We start from the raw sequence: 24676 nt of genomic DNA, 5'->3' as shown, positions 1-24676 counted from the left end.
TCCAAAAGTTGTCGTTGTAGTTTTCATCATCATCATCACCATCATGGTCTTCTTTGTCGCTGCCTAGATTGGCTTTGATTGACTAGTTACTGGGAGCCGAGCCTACCATTAAATTAATGACGGTATACATTTGGATTTGTTTGTGGTGGACTTTGAGTCGAGCGGCAGCAGTAGCAGCATCGAAATGAACGCACAAATTTAGGAAACATAAAATGACAACAATAAATACTCAAGATATTGCATCATATTCGTTCAAATTGTTGATGAGATAGATGTTTTTGTTGTTTTTGCTAAATGGGTTGCCATGATATAAAAACAATTTAATGTGTGTGCTTCTGAGTGCTGTAGGAAATTTTTTCTTAACAATCATCATCAAAAGTTCAATAATATTAGACAATATCTACGATTATAATACTTCTTGAAAAGTAAAAAACAGCTATGTTCCGGCGGGCCGGACTCCACCATTTGGAAACAACTTGAAAAATTTCCAAAAAAAAAAAAAAAAAACCAGCAAAGAAAGACTTACAGTCGGGCGGGGCCGACTTTATGATACCCTACACTAATTTAGTAGAGCTCCGCATAACAGTTAAAAGTTTTTATGGGAGAATGCAATCATACACGCTATGATTATAATTATAATTTAAAGTTCAAAGGACTAAATATGCCGAAGCATTTGTATCTGTTAAATTCGGACTTGTATTGTCCATTTGGTGCACAATTAATTTGAAATCGGATAAAGATATATATGGGAGCTCAATTCTAAATCGGAACCGATCTCGATAAAATTTGGCAAAGATATTTCTGAGCTGTATTTGATATATTTCCCTAAATATCGTTGTTACGGAGTGCATATTACGGCTGTGGGTAACAAATATAACAAATCGGATGAACAGTACATATGGGAGCTATAGCTATATCTGAACCGATCTTCACCAAATTTCATATACAAGCTTCTAGACTCAATTCGGTCGTAAGTGCCAAATTCCATCCCATTTGGACAAATATTAGAAGTTTGGTGCACAATAAAAAGTAAATCGGACGAAGTTATATATGGGAGCTATATCCAAATCCGAACCGATATTGATAAAATTTAGCAAATGTATTGCTGACCTGTATTTAATATATTTCCCCAAATATTGTTGTTACAGAGTGCATATTACGGCTGCAGAGGACAAAAATAACAAATCGGATGAACAATATACATAGGAGCTATAGCTATATCTAAACCTATTTCGATCAAATTTGGCATACTTATTTTCAGGCCTAATTTGGTTGTATAAATTTCATACTATTCGAGCTGGTATTACACGTTTGGTGCACAATAGAAGGCAAATCGGACGTAGATATATATGTGAGCTATATCGAAATTTTGACCGATTGTCTCCAATTTCAAAAAGGTTCGTCCTTGGGCCAAACAAATGATTTGTGCAAAATTTCGTTTGGATAGGGCAATAAATACGAACTGTACTTTGTTTACAATAATACATGGACAGACGGACGGACTTGCATAAATCGACTCAGAATGTGATTCTATGCAGATCATCAAAACGAACTATGGGTCTATCTCGTTTCCTTTTACCTGTTACAAACAAATGCACAAAGACATAATACCATGACCACCTTGTGGTGTAGGGTATAAAAATTTTCCGGCCGGGCCGGACTTGAAAAATTTCAAAAAAAAAAAAAAAATCCGTCGGAAAATACCGTTCAAAATGATAACCCTTATTGGGTGGCTATACGAAGAAGTGGTCCTTCATAAGTAATTTGTGTCATAGGCTGTAGTAACTGTTTCGAACTTTATATACGACATTTGAAACAATTCCGGTGAATAACATAGCAAAAGTCATAAAAATACCGAATATATGTGGAATATATGGCAATGTGGACCTATATAGACAATTCACCTTCAGGGGGTAATATACTCACAAGGAACTCCTTTTGTGGATTTTAAGACAATTCCATTGAGAAAATTGACTGAATTCATCAAAATATTGAATATCGGGGTATACATTTATATGGGTGCTATACAATATCGTGGACCTGTGTAAAATTTCAGACAATTTCATTGAAAAAAGTTGTTAAAATCATCAAAATATTGAATATCGTTCGGGGGTATCGTTTAATGGGGGCTATACGTTATCATGGTCCGATATAGCCCATCTTCGACCTTGACCTGTCTGCAGAAACAAATACAGAACTGTGCAAATGTTAGGATTTTCAAAGTTGGAGCAAAATTGGATTATCCTTTCTCTTTCTGCGCAGTAAAATATTTTTTTTTAAATTCCTCCCCCACATAGGTACCAGAAGGTGTGGACCGATATTTCCCATGTCCGAACACGATCTAAGTTTGATAATAATTATACGATGTACCAAGTATGGACCAAATCCCATATTTTCTTAGAGAGTTATTGTGCGCACAAGCCAGAGAGACAGACGAACGGACGGATATCGCTAGATCGACTCCAAATGCCCTGAAACGGATTTGGTCCAAAGAGACCTTGAGTATAAAACCATTATTTCGAAGAGGCACGATTTAGCCCTGTCACATGATATACAGGGTGAAATGAAAAAACTGCAACCAACTTCAAACTGCTGTCATTTCTAAGCCATCGTCCGACAGTTGTTAAAATTATTCAAGTGACATCTCATTATATTGTTTACAATCGTACAAAATCATTTTGGCGAGAATTTTCCAGAAAAAAAAAAAAAAATATTCGTGATGGAATTTAAGCGTGATAGGTTATTTCTTTACACTTGGCTGGAAAACCACAAGTGGCTATCGTTAGAGCACTCCCACATTTAAATGTGAATAAATCTTTTATGTCTCGTACCATCGCTCGTTACCATGATACTGGTGGCGTAGCCCGATGTCAAGGAAGTGGACGGAAGGGGAGAAAACAGCAAGATCAGCAGAAATGATTTGAAAAGTAAAGAAGCCACTTGATCGAAACACGAATCGCAGTGGCCGAAAAATGGCTCATGAGCTGAACATATCGCAATATTCCATTGGCAAATATTGAAAAATGAGCTCAGGGTAGAGCCATTGAAATTCCAAAAAGTGCAAGAACTTATACCGCAACAGAAAGAAAATTGACTCAAAAGAGCTTCGCTTGGCCGAAAGTTGTGAACTGCCGAATTGAATGAAAATGTACACCTTCGGTTTGCCACCAGAACTCATGCGCCGGCCATGGTGATGGTGCGGGCCGCAATAACAGCTGATGGTCGCTCTCCACTCGTATTAATCGACCGTGGCATCAGAATAAATACCGAATATTATCGCGAAAATATTCCGAAGGGTGTATTAAAGGCTTGGGCACGTAAACATTTTAGCCGCAGACCTTGGACATTCCAACAGGACTCAGCACCATCGCACTCGCCACCCAATAATAGTTACAAAATGAGGTTCCTCACTTCATTTGTAGCGCATAATGCCCACCAAAATCTCCGGATACCAATCCGTTGAACTATTGTGTCTGGAGTATTTTGGAAAGCATGGTTGGCACTAAAAAATACCACGGTGTCGATCACCTCAAGCAAGCGCTTCGCCGGTAATGGGCCAAAATACCGCTGATCAACATGCTGGTAGCGTGTGAAGGTTTCATTGGCCGTTTGAAGGTGACCAAGTCGAACAAATCTAAACTTATTCTAAAATTGTATGCTATTTCCGACACATTTTGCTTTCATTCAATAAAATTAAAAAAAAAATTATGACGTTTGACTTTGTTGCAGTTTTTTTCTCACCCTGTATATGGGAGCTATATCTACATCTAAACCGATTTTCACCAAATTTAAGGTAGTTGCTTCTAGACTGAATTCGGATCGATATGCCGAAATTCAGTCCATTTGTGCTGATATTGCACTATTAACCCGAAACCGGTTGAGGATATATATGGGAGCAAATCTCAACCGATCTTGTCAAAATTTATTATACTTATTTTAGAGCACTATTTGATATCTGGTACCAAAGATCATTGTTGTTGAATGCATATTACGCTTGTGAGGAACTTTAAACCACAAATCGGATAAAACATATATATGGGAGCTATAGTTATATTTGAACCGATTTATACCAAATTTGAAGTACTGGTTTATATTCAGAATTCAGTTGTAAATGCCAAAATTCAGTCCATTTAGGCTTATATTAGCCATTTGGTGCACAATAAACCTGATATCGGATAAAGACATATATTGGAGCTATATCCTCATCTGAACCGATCTCGATAAAATTTGGCAGAGGTGTTTTCAAGCAGTATCGGATGTCCTGCACCAAATATCATTCTTCTGGAGTGCATATTACGCATGTGAGGGACTTAAAGCCCCAAATCGGATGAAAGATATATATGGGAGCTATAGCTATATGTGGACCAAATTTGATTAACCTGCTGCTAGACTGAATACAGGGGTATATTCCGAAATACGGATCATTTGGACTTATATTGGCCATTTGGTGTACAATTAACCCGAAATCGGTTGAAGATATATGGGAGCTATATCTAAATCTGATCCGATTGTCTCCAATTTCAACAGGCTTCGTCCTGGACCAAACAAATGATCTGTGCACAATTTCATCTGGATCGGGTAATAAATGCGAACTGTATTTTGTTCACAAAAATACATGGACAGGCGGACGGACATGCATAAATCGACTCAGAATGTGATTCTATGCAGATCATCAAAAGTAACTATGGCATTGTATGGTGGGGGTATAAAAACAAAATTATTATGTCGCCATTCTTGGTCTAATTTTATCTTTTTCCCTAACACCTGGCAGCTCTACCAAATTCCTCACTGGGACTAGATCACTGTGTCATCGAATTATACTGCCATGCCGTCAGTCTATCGATTATTGTCGGCCAAACTTGCTCAGACAGACAGACATGACGCGATGATGTTCGGATGGATAATTGAGTGCAATAATCGTTGTCTTGAGTTACAAGTGCTGCCTTAGAGATTCTGTCGCGGTTCGAATGGAGCAATTGATGGTGGTGGAGATGGCGATGGTGATGATGTCGTTGGTCGCTTCGCAACCATTTGGAGTGCGTAAAGTTGTTTGTTGTACCTCGTCAGGTTTATGTTGTCGGTCGTTTCACTTAGACACCATAATTTGGGAATAAATTTTTATTTTTTTTGTATTATTTTTTGGTTGATGCCGGTTGCAATTTATGGTCACAACCAGTTGCAGCCAGCTACCACTCACAATTGCAATTCGACTTGGTTTGGTTGGGTTTGGTGGTGGATTGGTTGGTTGGCTTGGCTTGTTGTGCTGCCTGTCTGTCAATGGAGTGAACAATTATTCCATTTCTTGTTTGATTTTTTTTTTTGTTTTTCTGGCTTTGACAAACATCTATTCAAACTCTCATAAAATTGTGTTTTATTTGCTGCAACAATCAAAGCAATTGTTGGCCACTGGTTGGTTGGAAAATAATTCGGTTACTGTTCGGTGGGTCGGCCGGTCGGTCGGTCACAACAGCTACTGGGGCCGACTGAGTGTGCGTGCCACCTCCAAACGTTATTAAATCAAATGTTAAATAGTGTTCTCGCAATGGTGTTGCTGGAAATGGCCACTTTTGATTTCCATCGTCATCATCATCACCATCATCATCGTTGCTGCTGTTTTCTTGTAAAGCATTGGCAAACGGCTGCAACCTGCTGTTGCAAATCGAAAATTGTTTATGATCTGAAAATTGTAGACCGTCTTTTTGTAAAAAATGTTCACTAAAACATAATAAAGTTGGCAGACACAAAACGTGATTGGAATTATACATCGATTGTGAATTATAACAACAACACCAACAGTTATATTTATGAAAAAAATGCAGATCTACAAATTTAATTAACAATGCTGGGGGGCAGTACTCCCAAACACACACAATACCAGATTGCCCAAGAATTTGATTGCAATTTTGAATTAAGAATTCAAATTTCTTAAATTCCAATTTAATTATGGAAAGACGCTACCCATGGGAGAAAAGTGTATTAAGTCATTGTCGTGATGTCACGCAAGAAACATGAAAGAATTTTAGAGGTTTTTTTTCTGTTTCTTTGATTTCGACAACTAGCAGAGCAAAAAGAGTGGATATTTAGGTATATTTCTATCTACTAGTGCGATATTATAAATATTTTTTTTATGAACCGTCAAACAAATAATCGTGTTTTTTTTAATTTAATTGTCAGTCCAATTGTTGTAGATTTAAAATATTTTAGATCTATTAAAAATATGTCTGTATTAGAAAAATATTTTTTATTGCACTGTCAGAATATTTACCAATAATTTGTAATAATAATACTTGGCTGACTGCTGTGAGGTTTAAGAAAATCCTTTTTTTCCTGTACAGGCAGACCAATGCTTGTGAATTAAAAACATATTTTCCTGAATTTTTTAAAAATTGATTGCGTAAAGATTTTGCTTGGTTTTTTCGAAAATATTTTTCAGGGCTCTTAAGCGGTGGATAATTATACCCTACAACACTATGTGTTGGGGGTATTATAAGTTTGATTGGGCCAAAAATTATGTAACACCGCGAAATATTGGTTTCCCACATAGGAAAGTATATATGGATCATCCTATCTCGCCGAGCTGAGTCGATCTAGCTATGTATGTCCGTCCGTCTATCCATGTTAATTTGTAATCACTCTACAGGTCGCTATTTTGGCCCGATTCTCGCGAAATTGAAAATGTAGGTGGGGTTAGGGTCAGAATAGAACCCTATTGCCTTTGGAGATAATCGCATAACATTACGGGGTTGAAATGGACCAAACACTGAAAAATTGCATGATTTTGCAGTTGCTCTACAGGTCGCAATTATGATTATATTATAAATCAAGAACCGCTGGGCCGATTTTCACAGTTCCCATCAATTGAGAATGGTCTCTTGCCAGATTATGGAGGGTATATTAACTTTATCATTCCGTTTATAACTCCTCGAAATACTCATGTCAGACCCAAAAAAGTATATATATTCTTGATCAGCGTAAAATTCTTAGTCGATTTAGCGATGTCCGACTGTCTGTCCGTCTATCTGTTGTAATCACGCTATCTTTCGAACGAATTAAGATAGAAGGCTAAAATTTTGCACACATGTTTATTTTTCCAGTAGACAGGTAAAGTTCGTAAATGGACAATGTAGGTCCACGTTTTCATATAGCCCCCATATAAAGGTACCTCCCGATATTCGTAATTTTGCTGATTTTAGCGATATTATTCACCGGAATTGTTTGACATTTGGTATTTGAAGTTCGAAATGGATACTACAGCCTAAGATAGACAGAATACCCGATATTCGGTATTTTGATGATTTTGGAGACATCATGTACCGGAATTTTTTCAAATTTCAGCCCATGCCAAAAAATTGTCTGTGCAGGTCCACGTCTTCGTATAGCCCCCATATAATGGAACCCCCGATATTCCGTATTTTGTTGATTTTAGCGACATTATTTACCGGAATTATTTCAAATTTTGTATTTGAAGTTCGTAATGGATACTACTGCCTATGCCAGAAAATTTTCTGCGCAGGTCCACGTTTTATAACCCCCCATAGTACCTCCCTATATTCGGTATTTTGATGATTTTAGCTACATTATAAACAATTTTTTTTTCAATTTTCGCATTTGAATAATGTAATAGCTTGTGACAAAAATTGCCTATGCAGGTCCACGTCGTCGTATAGACCCAAATATACGGCTACAATCGGTATTTTTAAAATTTTAACAGAAGTTTTAACGGATTTTTTTTTTTTTGAAAATTGTTAAGTTTGTAACAAATGGTGGAGGGTATTCAAAGTTCAGCCCGGCCGAACTTATAGCTTTTTTACTTGTTTAATATCATTTTATCTAAGAACACTATGTGCTTGGGGTATAATATTCAGGTCGAAATTGTTGCGAATCCCCACGAATATTTCCATGAGAGTAGGTTTAGGGTCAGATATTTTTTTATGAAGATGTATATTTTAGGATTCAAATGGATAACAAAAATATAATTTTCCTGATTTTGCAGTCGCTCTACAGGTTACAAATAATCAATACAAACCAATCAATAAGAAATTTGCATGAGATTAGAGTTTAGAACATGACACAAATCTAGTACATTTCGTACAATAATGGTACACATTTCCGAAATCATCTCCATATCATATCGGACCCTAATATCAAATTTCAGATTTCAAACACTATATGTTCACCCAATACCAAGTTGTACCAAATACCGGACTGTTTAGTATTTCTTGTGTATTAATAGTACACATTTCCAAATCACCTCTTAATCACAAATAAACCTACCATTCAGGGATGGTCTGCATGTATAAATTTTAAAAAATTGTACTATATAATATAATGACTTTACCTTCTTAGTTCTACCATGTTTCCAATTTTGAATCTTAATACCAAGTTTCAAGTTTTAGCTCTATCTGATCACATAATATCAAATGGTAAACTTTTAGAAGTCTAGTACCATTTTAGAACTTTTGGTATCTTTGGTTCTGGTTCATTCTGATACAAATTATTCCGTCCAATACTAACTGTACAAATTATTCAGGTACTTCGCGTACCCTTTCGTCTGGACGTTGGTTCTCAGTCAGTTATTTCAATATTGTATACAGAAATTTTTCATTGAACTGGATTTGTGCTTTTTCTGAAGAATTTTCATGGAATAATTGGGGATTTTTTAAAAAAAAAATATTTTTTTCAATTAATAATCATTTAGAGAGTGAGATAAAAAACTGCAACAAAGTCAAAGGCCAGAAGTTTTACATTTTTTTAATTTTATTGAATGAAAGCAAAATATGTCGGAAATAGTATCAACTTTTAGAATAAGTTTAGATTTGTTCGAATTGGTCACCTTTGGCATGAATTATGGCGCTGGAAATGAAGCGAGCAACCTTATTTTGTAACCATTCTTGGGTGGCGCGTGCTGAGTACGATGGTGCTGTTGGAATGTCCAAGGTCTGCAGCCAAAATGATTGCGCGCACAAGGCCTTAATACACCCTCCAGAATATTTTCGCAATTATATTCGGCATTTATTGTGATGCCACGTTCGATTAATACGAGCGGAGGGCGAGCATCCGCTGTTATGGCGGCCCACACGATCACCATGGCCGGCGCTTGACTTCTGATGGCCAACCGAAGGTGTACATTTTCAGCTGACCTCTTTGGCAAGTAAACACGATCATTTTGTTTGTTTACAAACCGCTGGACAACGAATGTTTTCTCATCGGAGAAAACCAAATTCGGCAGTTCACCATTTTCGGCCAAGAGAAGCAACTCTTTACCTCTTTTGAATCTATTTTATTTCTACTGCGGTGTAAGTTCTTGCACTCTTGGGGGTTTCAAAGGCTTTACCCCGAGTCCATTTTTCAATATTTGCCGAATGGTATATTGCGATATGTCCAGCTCACGAGCCATTTTTCGGCCACTGTGACGCGGCTTTCGATCAAGTCGCTTCTTTACTTTTCGCACAATTTCTGCTGATGTTGTTGTTTTCTTCCGTCCACTTCCTTGACGTGGGGCTACGCTACGCTAGTATCACGGCAACGAGCGATGGTGTGAGACACAAAAGATTTATTCACATTAGAACGCTGGAGTGCTCTAACGATAACAACTTGTGGTTTTCCAGCCAAATACAAAGAAATCGCACTATCACGCTTGAATTCCATCACGAATAACTTTTTTTTGGAAAATTCTCACGAAAATGCTCTTGTGCGCTTGTAAATGAGCTGTCATTGGAATAATTTTAACAGCTGTCGGATGAGTGGCTTGTAAATGACAGCAGTCTGAAGTTGGTTGCAGTATTTTCATCTCACCCTGGATTTTTTGGAATATATTTGTAAATAGTAATTCCAAATTTTATATTTTGGATATAAAAATTGTTTTTTCTTTTTTTTTAAGAATTTGTTCTAATGAATTAGTCGGAAAATTTATCGCGGATTTTCTCTAGAACATGATTTTTATTGTATTCTTAAATTTGCAAATTATTTAATATTTTATAAAAAAAAATTCTAATTGAATGGTCTTCTACATTTCAATTCAAACGCCATCTCCACGTCACGAGTCTCTTTATGCTCCAATTATTTATTAATTGGCATCGACTTGCCGTGATTTGTGAGTGGATATCACTTTTCCGATTTATTGCCACACACTGACAAACAAACATTTTAAATAAATGTTCATTAATGGAATTTTTGAAATTGTATCCGACCACTAGCTTCGTTGTTGTCCCGGCTGTCATACTTGCATGCACGTATAAGAATATTGCCTACGGCTATGTGTTGCATAGCCGAACCGAACACAGTTGCCACAGTTACCTGTAATGTCAGCATTATTTAAATTTATTGCCCGTGAAAAATTCAAGAGGTTTTGAATAACGAGCGCTAGGCAGCCAGCCACTGATACTGCCAGCGCAGCAGCCTCTTTTCAATTTCCATCATTCAATTTGGGTGGAAAAGTAAAGAAAATGTAATGTGCCTTGGTTTGCTTTAAAAAGTAAATCAAAGTTTCTTCGTGATATCCCACTCCTCCTCCTTCTCGGCATACCTAAGCTTAGCTAAATCTAAAAGGCCTGGGCGGGTGTTGCATTTTTTTCGGTGAGTCTGGGGTCACACCTATGTTTGGATGCCATGTGTCCGCCGCCGATGCTGGTGCATACAAATGAGCACCGTGACACCAGAAACGGTTGGCGGTACCGGTGTTAGGTTGCATGGAGTGCACATTGCCCGGATCTCATGTGGCGCTAATTTGTTGCAATTTAAACATTTTTCCACAACAATTGGCCCCGGCTGAGCGGGTGCGGGACAATGGAAAGAGAGAGAGAGAGAGAGCGAATTTGTTGGAAGTTTTGGCCTTTTCGTATCCCAATGGCGATTTTCCATTGAGTTATTGTTTTCATTTGATTGGAATTCAATTTGAGTTTTGTTGCGAGGTTTTGTTTTGCTATTTTTCATAAATTTACATTTAACAAGTGCGTGCCTAACAATTGTGTCAAAATTACTTGATATTGAGCAGCGCCCACATCAAGCAGACAGATAGTCCGACAGACACTTGGTTGGTTCGCTAGTTGGCTTGGCTTGGGTTGTAGTAGGCACACAGCACATATCAGCTGTGCCCTGTGACTTTAACAATGAAATTGACAGATATTGGAGCCATATCACGATCTCATTACCAATCATGTAAATGCAAATTGTCTTCACCTGTTGAACCTTTTCGATTGAGGCGTGGAGAGCATGTGATATGTAAGAATTTTGTGCAGAAGGTAAGTCAATAAAAGTTTGGAAATCTGGAGCAGATTATGTGATGTTGTGCGACAATACAATTTTTATCAGAAATATTATATCCTTGCCTCAAGACCGTAAGACTTCTTGTTATTAGCCTTATGGCTACAAAGAATTTATATCATTCTATACGACCAGAATTGTCCTGATTAACATTATAAGTCTAAGACAATGGGCTCCTTGTATACGAAGTTGTTGTACCCTCGGTCATATGGCTACAAAGGCTGAGGCCATGTAGTTTATCAAAATTATGATTATAGGCTATATGTATCTTTGGACAGAATCCGTTTCTGGGCATATGGAGTCGATCTAGCCATGTCTGGCCTTTCTGGCAGGTAACTGCAGAAGGAACAAGTAATCAAAGGCTATAGTCGTGCGGGGCCGATAATGTGATACCCTACAACACTACAATATGTTCGCAATACTTCCTTTATGTCCAAGTACATTTTGGAAGATTTCTCTTTTGAAATTAGGAAATTTTTCAGTTTTTGATCTATTTCAACACCTAAATATTATGTGATTATCTTCAATAGGCTTCTATTCTGGCCCTAGTCCCACCTCCATTCTAAATTTCGTAAAGATCGGGCCATAATTGCGGCCTGTAGAGTGATTAGAGTCTGTCCATGGACAGACGGACGGACAGACATAGCTAGACCGACTCAGTTCGGCGAGATAGGAAGGTTCATATATACTTTCCTATGTGAGAAACCAATATTTCATAAATAATTACATAATTTTTGGCCCAATCAAACTTATAATACCCCCAACACTTATTGTTGTATTGTATAAAAAGCCGATTTAGACCAATCATGGCATATCGTTATATTTATGTCTCACATACATTGAATACGAGAATCCCTTGAATTGTGCCAATTTTGCCTTGATGGACATATTGAAATGTACCAAGCCTGAATGGAGTCGGATGTTAATTTCGCGTTTTATAAGTTTCATGGATATTCAAAATTTTGACTCTTTGTGGGGGAGGTACCAGAAGGAGTGGAGCAATATATCCCATCTTCACAGCAGATCTTGTGTTAAGAGTAATAATGGCATTTGTGAAATATGAAGAGAGCCGGGTGCTTATTTCGGATTTTGTGATCGTTTTGGTTATTCAAAACCTTGACTCTTTGTGTGGGGAGGTACCAGAAGGAATGGTCCGATCTTTGCCATCTTTAGAACATATCTTGTGTTGATAGAAATATTGACATGTGCCAAGTTTGAATGGAATCGGATGTTAAATTCGCGTTTATGGCCTACATGGATATTAAAAATGTTGACCCTTTGTGGGTGAGGTACCAGAAGGAGTGGACCAATATATCCCATTTTCACAGCATGTCTTGTGTTAGCAGAAATAATGGGTTGTGTGAAATGTGAACAGGATGCTTATTTCGGATTTTATGATCGTTTGGATTATTCAAGTGTTGACCTTTTTATGGGGGAGGTACTAGAAGGAATGGTTCGATCTCTACCATCTTTATAACAGATCTTGTGTTGATCGAAGTATTGCAATGTACCGAGTCTGAATGAAATCGGATGTTCATATCGCGTTTTATGAGCTTCGTGTATATTCAAAATTTTGAACCTGTGTGGGGGAGGTACCAAAAGGAGTGGACCGATATATTCCATTTTAACGCCAGACCTTGAGCTAATAAAAAAGTTGTGATTTGTGTAATTTGAAGACAACCGGACTCTTACATAACGTTTTATAAGAGTTATAATTGTTAAAAATTTTGACCCTTTGTGGGTCACAGCAGATCTTGTGTTAGTAGATATAATGGGATGTTTTAAATATGAAGAGAACCGTATTCTTATTCTGGATTTTGTGATCGTTTTGGTTATTCAATCAGGCAATCATACTCTTACATCACATTTTATGAGTTAATATTATTCAAAATGTTGACCCCTTGTGAAAGAGCTACTTCATGAAGCTGACCGGTATTGTCCATTTTAGCACCTGTCCTAGTACTAATGTAAATATTAGGATTATCCTTTCTTTTTCTGTGCAGTAAAATATTTTTACCAGAAGGAGTGGACCGATATTGCCCATCTCCGAACTCCATTCTCCATTTTTGTTATTTAAAGACCTAGAGACGCTATTTTCAATTTATTGTTCAGTATGGGCCCTCCTTTTGGTTCACCTCCTGATTTCAGTTATTGCCAAGTTCATAACTTTTTCGCCAATCGGGTTTACAGTATTTTATGTCCCTTGATTGGAGTCAAAATCGAAATTAAAACAATGTTCCAGTTACGCGGACTAGATCGACTAGTTCCAAATAATTTTACATTTAAATATATTGGTTTGTTTTGTTATTGTAGAAGATTCATCAAAGAGAGCAAGGATTTTCCAAAAAAAAACTGACACCTTTGAAATATTTGCTGATCGCTACCAATATCATGATTTCATCCCGGCAAACGGACTGGTGACCTGGCTGTTTTAGCTTTTTTTATATGACGTCTTGGTAAAAAGCAAGTTCTTCAAGTAGGGTAAGTGTGCCTAAGTTCGGCATGTCCCAGTAGTCGGCACTTTTTATTTTTAAGCCCAAATAAATGAAACTTTTATAACTAAATATATTTTGTTTACTTCAAATATATTGTCAGCTATCTTTGTGTACAATTTCGCTAAGAAAAGATGATTTATTCTAATAAAAATTAAATTTCTGTATGTGAAAGTCCTCAACAATCCATATTCTTAAGAAAAGTACAGTAAAGACGTCGAATCAGTTTAACTAAACAAAAATATTATATTTTTATGAATTAATTTATTATTATCATTAATTATTCTTACAAAAAAATTGGTATGCCGACTGTTGCAACATGCCATACAGACAATTGGCAAGTGGTGCCGACTACTGGCAAAAAAGCATTGTTTTAATAAAACTACAAATTTATGAAATTTAATAAAAGGTTATTAAAACTTTATTTATTATTGCAAAAACTATACAAAATTTCAAATCTGAATAAATTAACTTTGTAATAATTGAAAAGTTCCACTCAGAATGGTGAGCGATTACAAACGCGAAAATCCTAAAAGTGCCGACTACTGGTACACTTACCCTATCGAGCATGTGGAATATTCCAGACTTTAGTAATCATTTAAATATATCCTTATATTCCCATCGAAAAATGTTAAATTATTTTTTTTTAATGTATTAAGAAAATTTCCAGAAATAAATATTGTTTGTATTTATTTTTTGATACCGTATTTAACTGTTGTTTATATTGAAATCATATCGAAATGTGTGTACAAACATACATATGATTTAATTTTGTGTGTGTGTGTGAGTCAAGATTTGATTTAAAAGTTGTTGAATGTTGTTTATTATTGAGTTATTGTTGCATACGGCATACAAAACCAATAACATATACAGGCAATGCACAGGTATTTCAAATTATATATTTTTTTTTTATCAAAAACAAAAAAAAAATTTAAATAAAAAAATAATTTTCAAAAGATCCTTCACTTGATCTAAGCTCCTATTTTCCAATATACTAAAATTATGCAGTAAACAACATTTTGTTAATCACAACTTACACTCCATAATTAGGCATAATTAAGTGAATTTTGAGCACTATTTATATCCTACAACACTATGTTTTGGGGGTATTATAAGTTTGACTGGGCCAAAAAGTATGTAACACATTGAAACATTGGTCACCGACATAGGAAATTATATATGAATCTCTCTCTATCTCACAATGTATGTCCGTCTATCCATGTTAATTTGTAATCACGCTACAGGACCCAATTATGACCCGATCCTCACGAAATTTAAAACGTGTCAGAATATGTTAGGTCAAAATAGAAGCATATTGTTTTTGAAAATGATCGCAAAATATTTAGAGGTTGAAATGGACCAAAAAACAGAAAAAATGTCGGAATTTAGCATGGAGTTAGAGTCTAGGGCTGGGCAGAAACCTACCAATTTGGAAGGTCATATGACAATAATTAGCGGATAAAATAATCTATAACTTTTATATAAAAATAAAAAGAAAACTTCCGCTAAACCGCGGCAAAATCAGAATCATTAAAGTGATGCTGATAGCAAATACAGGGTGAGATGAAAATACTGCAACCAACTACAGACTGCTGTCATTTCTAAACCACTCGTCCGACAGATGTTAAAAAATATTAAAAAATTAGCTTGGGGTAAAGCCATTGAATTTCCAACAAGTTAAAAAGCAGTAAGTTCGGCCGGGCCGAACTTTGAATACCCTCCACCATTTGGAACAAATTTGGGTCTATACGACGTGGACCTACATAGGCATTGTTTGTCATAAGCCATTACCATATTAAAATTCGAAACTCGAAATAATCGTTTAATAATGTAGCTAAAATCATTAAAATATCGTATGTAGGGTGGTACCGTTAAATCGGAGCTGTGCGAAGACCTGGACCAGTATATACAATTTTTTGTCACAGGCTGTAGCATTACGAACTTCAAATACGGCATCTCAAACAATTTCGGTGGGTTTTGTACCTAAACTCGTCAAAATACCGAATTTAGGGAGGTATGGGGCTTATACTAAGACCTGGACATACATAGACAATTTTCTGTCACAGACTGTAGTTCCCATTACGAACTTCAAATACCAAATTTGAAACGATTCCGGTGAATAATGTCGCTAAAATCATCAAGATACCGCATATCGGGAAGTACCGTTATATGGGGGCTATATGAAAACGTGGACCTACATAGCCCATTTACGAACCTGCCTACTTGAAAAATAAACATGTGTGCACAATTTTAGCCTCTATCTCGATTCGTTCGTCAGATAGCGTGATTACAACAGATAGACAGACGGAAAGACAGACAGGCAGACATCGCTAAGTCGACTTAGAATTTTACGCTGATCGAGAATATATACACTTTGTTGGGTCTGACATGAGTATTTCGAGGAGTTACAAACGGAATGACAAAATTAATACACCCTCCACACCGCAACAGAAAGAAAATAGACTCAAAAGAGCTAAAGAGTTGCTTCGCTTGGCCGAAAGTGGTAAACTGCCGAATTTGGTTTTATCCGATGAGAAAACATTCGTTGTCCAGCAAACAAAATGATCGTGTGATCGGCGCTTGCCAATGAGGTCAGCTGAAAATGTGCGCCTTCGGTTGGCCACCAGAACTCAAGCGACGGCCATGGTGATGGTGTGGGCCGCCATAACATCCGATGGTCGCTCTCCGCTCGTATTAATTGGCCGTGGCATCGCAATAAATGCCGAATATCATCGCGAAAATATTCTATATTAAAGCCATGGACACGCAAACATTTTGGCCGCAGACCTTGGACATTCCAACAGGACTCAGTGCCATCGCACTGAATACGTGCCACCCAAGAATGGTTACAAAATGAGGTTCTTCGCTTCATTTCCAGCGCACAATGACCACCAAAATCTCCGTTTGACTTTTGTGTCGGGAGTATTTTGGAAAGCAAGGTTGGCATTAAAAAATAACAAAGTGTCGATCACATCAAGCAAGCGCTTCGCCGGGAATGGGCCAAAATACCGCAGAGCAACATTCTGGGATCGTGTGACGGTCTCATTGACCGTTTGAAGGCCATAATTCGTGTCAAAGGTGACCAATTCGAACAAGTCTAAACTTATCCTAAAATTTAATGCTATTTCCGATATTTTTTGCTTTCATTCAATGAGATTAAAAAAAAACAAATTAAAAGGCAGTAGGTTCGGCCGGGCCGAACTTTGAATACCCTCCACCATTTGGAACGAATTTGGAAATTTTCAAGAAATAATATCCTTAAAAAGAAATCTGTAACAATTTAAAAAATATCGAATATTGTAGTTATATTAGGGTGCATACGACGTGAACCTACATAGACATTGTTTGTCATAAGCCATTACCATATTCAAATTCGAAACTTGAAATAAATGGTCAATAATGTAGCTAAAATCATCATAATACCGTATATAGGGTGGTTCCGTTATATCGGAGCTGTGCGAAGACCTGGACCAACATAGACAATTTTCTGTCACAGGCTGTAGCATCCATTACGAGCTTCAAATATAACATCTCAAACTATTTCGGTGAGTATTGTACCTAAAATCGTCAGAATACCGAATATAGGGAGGTACTGATATGTGGGGCCTATACGAAGACCTGGACCTGCACAGACAATCTTCTGTTATAGGCTGTAGTATCCATTGCGAACTTCAAATACCAAATTTGAAACAATTCCGGTTAATAATGTCGCTAAAATCATTAAAATATCGAATAGCGGGAGGTACCGTTATATGGGAGCTGTATGAAAACGTGAACCTACATGGTCCATTTACGAACTTAACCTGCCTACTGGAAAAATAAGCATGTGTCCAAAATTTTAGCCTTTTTTCTGAATTCGTTCGAAAGATAGCGTGATTACAACAGTCAGACGGACAGACGGACGGGCATCGCTAAATCGACTTAGAATTTTACGCTGATCAAGAATATGTAAACTTTGTTGGGTCTAACATGAGTATTTCGAGGAGTTACAAACGGAATGACAAAGTTAATATACCCTCCATAGTAAGGTGGAGGGTATAAAAATGTACAATTATGGCTTCTGACTTTGTTGCAGTTTTTTATCTCACCCTGTATATCTGCCATTTTAATGTCTTGGTTTATATGGGGCCACTTCCTTCTTTTAAAAGGTCAAAATATTCCATATTTATTTTCCATAAAACCTACCTTAAAATTTGCAACAAGTACCCCGCATATCCGAATATACCTTCTTATATTATGTCATCCATTTAGTACCTCTGGTCGAGGTCAGATTACTTAAAAATCATAATTATCGTTTTATACTTTCCGTATTGTATAAATAGACGCAAATAACTTCTGACACCCCAATAAATCCTTATCTATCCCTTGCTACTAAATGTTCATAAATAATATTTTTATTTCAAAACACTGTGCCCCAACAGACGAGACAATCGGACAGACGCGCAACAACTGGATAGACGCACACACACACACTTCTACACACCGACACACTTTACATTGGTTCAAGATAAACCTTGAACCTATTCTAAATGAAGTTTTATTCGACTTTTCGTTGCGATTATTGCCAATGCAACCTCTCAATGCAATTCGGCGTCGCACGCAATAGGCCGAATGAAAACCATAAAATCATTTGCTGCCTATTTCGATTTTTCCTCCATTCTCTCGATTTTTTCGTATTCGTTTTCGACAAATCCAACAAATCACAGCGTCCAAGCAATTTCTGTGGAGAGAAGGCGGAGGCTTGAAAGTAGTTTTTGGCTAAAATAAAAATAATAATAACAACGCCAACAGCGGTAGCAACAACAATAATAACTCTATTTGCAAATGTTGACAATGTTAATTGTGGCGAAATATCACAAAAACACAAAAAAAATAGCAAAAGGTGAAGTAAAGCGATTTATGGGGTGCTCTAATGGTCGGAAAAGTTATGGTGGCCTTTTTTGGGGTTAAGTTGGTCAAAAAAAAAATACCAAAATGAAAGGATATTATTTTCTATGAAAAATGTTCGGGGGTGGGGGAACAACTTGGAAGAAATTGAAATTATGGCCGAACTCATCAAAATGCATTTAAGTCACGTGGCCAAAGGAAGGTAGCTGCTAAAAAAATTATAATCATTTTTATACCCTACACCACATAGTGGTAAGGGTATTATGTCTTGGTGCATTTGTTTGTAACAAGGAGAAGGAAGCGAGATAGACCCATAGTTACTTTTGAGGATCTCCATAGAATCACTTTCTGAGTTGATTTATGTATGTCAGTCCGTCTGTCCGTCCGTCTTGTGAACAAAATGCAAGTCGCATTTATTGCCCGATTGAGATGAAATTTTTCACAAATCATTTGTTTGGCCCAAGGACAAACCCTATTGAAATTGGAGATAATCGATAAAAAATTAGACATAGTCCAAAATTATATATCTTCGTCCGATTTGCCTTTTATTGTGCACCAAACGTGTAATATCAGCCCGAATAGTATGAAATTTTGCACATACAACCAAATTAGGCCTGAAAATAAGTATGCCAAATTTGATCGAAATCGGTTCAGATATAGCTATAGCTCCCATATATATTGTTCATCCGATTCATTATTTTGGTCCTCCGCAGCCGTAATATGCACTCTGTAACAACAATATTTGGGGAAATATATCAAATGCAGCTCAGAAATACCTTTGCTAAATTTTATCGAGATCGGTTCAGATTTGGGTATAGCTCCCATATATAGGTTCGTCCGATTTACCTTTTAATATGCACCAAACGTCAAATATTTGCCCAATTAGGATTGAATTTGGCACATGCGACCGAATTGAGTCTAGAATCTAGAATGCCAAATTTAGTGAAGATCGGTTCAGATATAGCTATAGCTCCCAAATATATACTGTTCATCCGATTTGTTATATTTGTTACCCACAGCCGTAATATGCACTCCGTAACAACGATATTCAGGGAAATATATCAAATACAGCTCAGAAATATCTTTGCCAAATTTTATCGAGATCGGTTCAGATTTGGATATAGTTCCCATATATCTGATTTCAAATTAATTTTGCATCAAATGGGCAATACAAGTCCGAATTTAAAAGATACAAATGCTTCGGCATATTTAGTCCTTTGAACTTTAAATTACAATTATAATCATAGCGTGTATGATTAAATTCTCAAATAAAATCTTTTAATTGTTATGTGGAGCTCTACAAAATTAGCAATGTGGTGTAGGGTATCATAAAGTCGGCCCGCCCGACTTTAGGACTTTCTTTACTGGTTATAAAATCGAAGTGTTTTGTTTTTATTTTTTATTTATTTTTTTTTTTTTTTTCGAAAACCGCAAAGCGAAAATATTAAATTGTATTTTAAATGCCTGCATTCTTTATGATGTGTTGCATTCTATTGCCGTGTTTTACAATTAAAATCAACCGAAAACCACTTAGAATTATCTCCAGCAACCAGTCAAAATAGTTTATGACTTGTTGAGATGTCAGCATTTACAATTTGTTTTAAATTTATTTGCATATTTTTGCCAATGTTATTTATGCCACAAGTTTCGAAGCAAATTTCAAAACTGCCGCCATTTGTTCTGCTGGTTGGGTGTCGGGCATTAAGTGGTATTACAAAATGGCATTACAACAACTCACCAATCAAATAAATTCAAATGACTTTGTTGCGAATTTTGAAAAAAAAAAAAAAATTCAAACAAAAATATGGCTAAATGATTTTATAAATGGTTGTTTGGTTGATTTTTATGGAGATCAACCCACGCAATTAGTGAGCGAACTATAACGACATCGAAGAACATAAGTTATGGGTATTGGATTTTAATTGTAAACTACTTAAGTAACTGCAAATAATTCAAATATGGAGAATATAATTTAGCAGTAATTTTACTCGATTAACAAAGCGTAGAATAAATCCAAGAATCGATTAACAAATCGTAGAATAAATCCAAGGTTCTTATATGTATAATATCCCTTACAGCCTGTTTCAGTAAAAAAATTACTTTTACCCGAATCGTCCGTACTAAGAAGTATTTGTTTTAAATATGATTTTAAAAAATTCTAAAAGTTTTCGTTTATTTCCAAAAAGTTTTGACATATCAGTGTTTCGCCAACCATAGTTAAGTGAATTTTTTATACCCTCTACCATACTTGGAGGATATATCAACATTGTCATTCCGTTTGTGACTCCTCGAAATACCAAAAATATATTCTTGATCAGTTTTGAAATTCTAAGACGATTTAGGGATGTCCATCTGTCTATCTTTTGCAATCACGCTCGCTTTCGAAGGAATTGTATATTGCTATTAGCCAGGTCAAGGACGTGAATGAACCATGTAGGTCCACATTTTCATATAGCCCCCATGTATCGCTTCCTCCCAATATTAGTATTTTGATGATTTTAGCAAATTTCTTGCCGGAATTATTGTAAATTTTCTATTTAAAGTTCTTTGGAATTTTTAGTACCAACCTTGCTTTCCAAAATACTCCGGACACAATAGTCCAACGGATTGGTATCCGGAGATTTTGGTGGCCATTGTGCGCTGGAAATGAAGCGAGGGACCTCATTTTGTAACCATTCTCAGTGTGTGCTGAGTGCGATGGTGCTGAGTCCTGTTGGAATGTCCAATGTCTGGGGCCAAAATGTTTGAACTGCTGAACATCGAATGTTTTCTCATCGGAGAAAACCAAATTCGGCCACCACTTTCGGCCAATCGAAGCAACTCCTTAGATCTTTTAAGTCTATTTTCTTTCGGTTGCGGTTTAAGTTCTGGCACTTTTTGGAATGTCAATGGATTTACCCCGAGCTCGTTTTTTAATATTTGCCAAAGCTCACGAGCCATTTTTCGGTCATTGCGACGCGGGTTTCGATCAAGTCGATTCTTTACTTTTCGAACCATTTCTGCTGATGTTGCTGTTTTCTTCCGTCCACATCCTTGACGTCGGGCTTCGCTACCAGTATCACGGTAAAGAGCTATGGTGCGAGACACAAAACATCTAGATCGACCCCAACGAATTTGGTTCAAAGGAACCTAGAGTCTAACACCGTTATAATGACGAGACACTTTTAGGCGCATCAAATGACATACACCCTTTGTAGACATATGGCTGATTCATCAACGCTCAGACGAAATGGCTGAAGCTAGAATCTTGAAATAATGGGTGAGGTTGACTCTTGGTCCAAAGATATCAGATAAGGTTGGGTTCTTGAAAATTCGTACAAGAACGGGACGAAAGTACTAAAAGGTAATTATAGGTAATTATAGTACCTTTGGATTTTACGAACCTTTAGACGAACTCTTAACTTTGGAATGAGGGTCACTGATGAAGTGTATGAGGTATGTAGCAAAGGGATATTTAGATGGCATCTGTGTGTTGAGATTTGGCGATTGTTTGGAAATGCGACCTATATTTGTACGAAAAGTACTAAATGGTACTAAATTAAGTATTGGGTATAGAGATGGGGCTGAAATCACTAAATTTGACATTGAGGTCTCTGCTGGTATCTGGAATTGAGATATGGAGGTGGTTTTGGTAATGTGTACTCAATCATACGAAATGTACTAAACGGTACAACAATTTGTTACAATTCGAATTTGGAGCAACGGATGAAGTTAGAATCCTGATATTTGAAATTAATATTACTGACGAAGAGTGGGAAGGGATATGGGGGTAGTTTGTATTTATTTTGTACAAAAAGTACTAAATGGGACTAAACCTGATCCAATTTCGATTTGGATGAACCGATAGAGCTGGAATGCGTAAAATTTGGAAATACGTTTTTCTATTGCATTGCAGGACTGGAAATTCGTACTTACGTATACTAAGTGTCACTAAATTTGTACTTATATATACCTAAATGTACTAAATTTGGATTTTTTTAAATTCGGACTACAAGTGTACTAAAAGTACCAAAAAACCACAACTTTTCTTACCTCTTGAAATTTTGTGAACTGTTACGGCTAAAATCTTGATATTTTATACAAATTAAGTTTGGAAAGTAGTGTTAATAGAAGAAGTTTTTTTTTGGAAATGTATACTTAATGTGACAACTGTACTAAATAACAATTTTGTTTTGGTTGAACGGGTCGATCTGGAAATCTAAAATAAAATACGTGTACCACAAGTACTAAAATTCTATACCATTTGGATTTACCTGAACGGATAGTGATAAATCCGTGGTATGAGAATCAATTCTTGGAATTGGAGTTGGATATGCGTGTTAAGTGTAAGAATTGTACTATATGCTACTAAATTTGGTATACGTCGGATGGTATGCTCGTATACAATACCAAAGACTTTTTTCGAAATTTTTCTTGAATTTCTTGTGCTTAATTTCAATTATGGTTTCGACTGTTTTGAATTTGTTGTTTTCATATCACATATTGGGAAACTTCTTCTGTTGTATTTCTTTTTTAATAGCTAAGAAACCCAAATTATACGTTCTGGAACTCCAACAAGGAATATTCCCCCATTTTGTAAAATAGTCCCCATATAACAACTATTCCATTTATATACACCAACCCCATTGATTATCTTCCTTTACTAAAACAATACTCTCTCTTCCTCTCCATTTAAATTTCAGTTTATGGCAAACGTGTCATATCACGTTCGTGTTTCTACGAAGACATTGATGATCCAGCAGATAAATGTGCCCGTGACACCACCTCGTCGTACATTAAGACCGTATTCTGTGAGACGTGCAACTCGGATGGCTGCAATGGAGTATCGGGTCTGATGCCCTATGGGACGCTATTGGCGTTGACAGCATTGCTGGTCAAATTAATCAAATAAATAAAAAGAGAAAGCAATTCATTTTGCGTTCAGCACTTACCTCCCCACGAAATAAAAATGAAAAAAAAGAAAGATAACTTAAAGCGAGTTGGAACCCCAGTTTTTGGAGTCTAACAAAATGCGCTTTAAAACTCGAATCTCTTTGCAATAATAATAAAAAAATATATCAAATCATTGTTAGTTTTTAAGCAAAACAAAAAAAGTATACAGAAAATTTTGTAAATCTATTCATGTTTATATTTCAGTTTTCTTTTGGGTTAGCTATTAGAAAAAATAACTAATTTTTGGGTAAAAATTTTGAGTTGTAAAATTAATATTTTTTGTAATATTATTTTGAGTTTAGTAAAGCTTTAAATAAAGAAAAAATAATTTATTTAATTTAAAATACATTAACTTAACTGGTTTAAGAAAATTTGCATTATTGTTTTTTAAACAAAAAAAAAATAAATAAATAAAATTCTTATTTAAGCAACACAAACACATATTCACGAATCAACACTTATCCCCCCAACACCTGTACTGTAAATGAATAAATCTGCACAGCATTCAAACATGTTACAATAATACCCAGATACAAACATCCACACAACCAATCAATTAAAACAAACAATCGATTATATAATTAATATTTTCTAGTATTATTTTATAAATTTCGAATAAAAAAGAAAATATAAAAATATATATATATTTTTTTTATTTCGGAAAAAATAGAAATATGTAAATATGAAGAATTAGTAAAAAAATATACATAAGCGGGGTTTCATTTGAAATTTTCTATGGATTATGGCATCCCTTGAGGTCTCTATGGAAAGCCGACACAGCTTTAAAGGACTTCTATGAAATATCTTCATTGAGGTCTTCTATCGAAGTAGACCTTCTTTGAGCTCTTCTATGGAAGAAGACTTCCTTTAAGTTCTCTAGAGGAGAAGACCTCCTTTGAGGACGTCTGGAGTTGACCTTTGAGGTCATATGGAGGAGTCTTGGGGACTTCTATGGACGAAGACCTCTCCTGGGGTGTTCTACAGACGAAGACCTCTCCTGGGGTCTTCTAGTGAAGACGACCTCTCCTGAGGTCTTCTAGTGAAGAAGACCTCTCCTAAGGTCTTCTAGTGAAGAATACCTCTCCTAAGGTCTTCTAGTGAAG

The 24676-nt window shown here is 36.2% G+C and overlaps 1 protein-coding gene across 1 annotated transcript in view; it reads left to right on the top strand.

Moving 5' to 3' along the window:
- The window catches only part of LOC131800552 (uncharacterized), a 59090-nt gene extending 34877 nt beyond the window's left edge, over positions 1-24213 (top strand). Inside the window, exon 3 of the mRNA XM_059124889.1 lies at positions 23324-24213. Within this exon, the coding sequence (XP_058980872.1) occupies positions 23324-23532 (209 nt within the window). The 3' untranslated portion in view covers positions 23533-24213. The remainder of the gene's footprint in view (positions 1-23323) is intronic.
- Positions 24214-24676: the final 463 nt, after the last annotated feature.

The sequence above is a fragment of the Musca domestica genome, unplaced genomic scaffold, assembly GCF_030504385.1.
Source record: "Musca domestica strain aabys unplaced genomic scaffold, Musca_domestica.polishedcontigs.V.1.1 307, whole genome shotgun sequence".
NCBI classification, from domain to species: Eukaryota; Metazoa; Arthropoda; class Insecta; order Diptera; family Muscidae; genus Musca; species Musca domestica.
The sequence above is the reverse complement of the archived record's forward strand: the minus strand, read 5'-3'. Positions and strand labels throughout refer to the sequence as shown.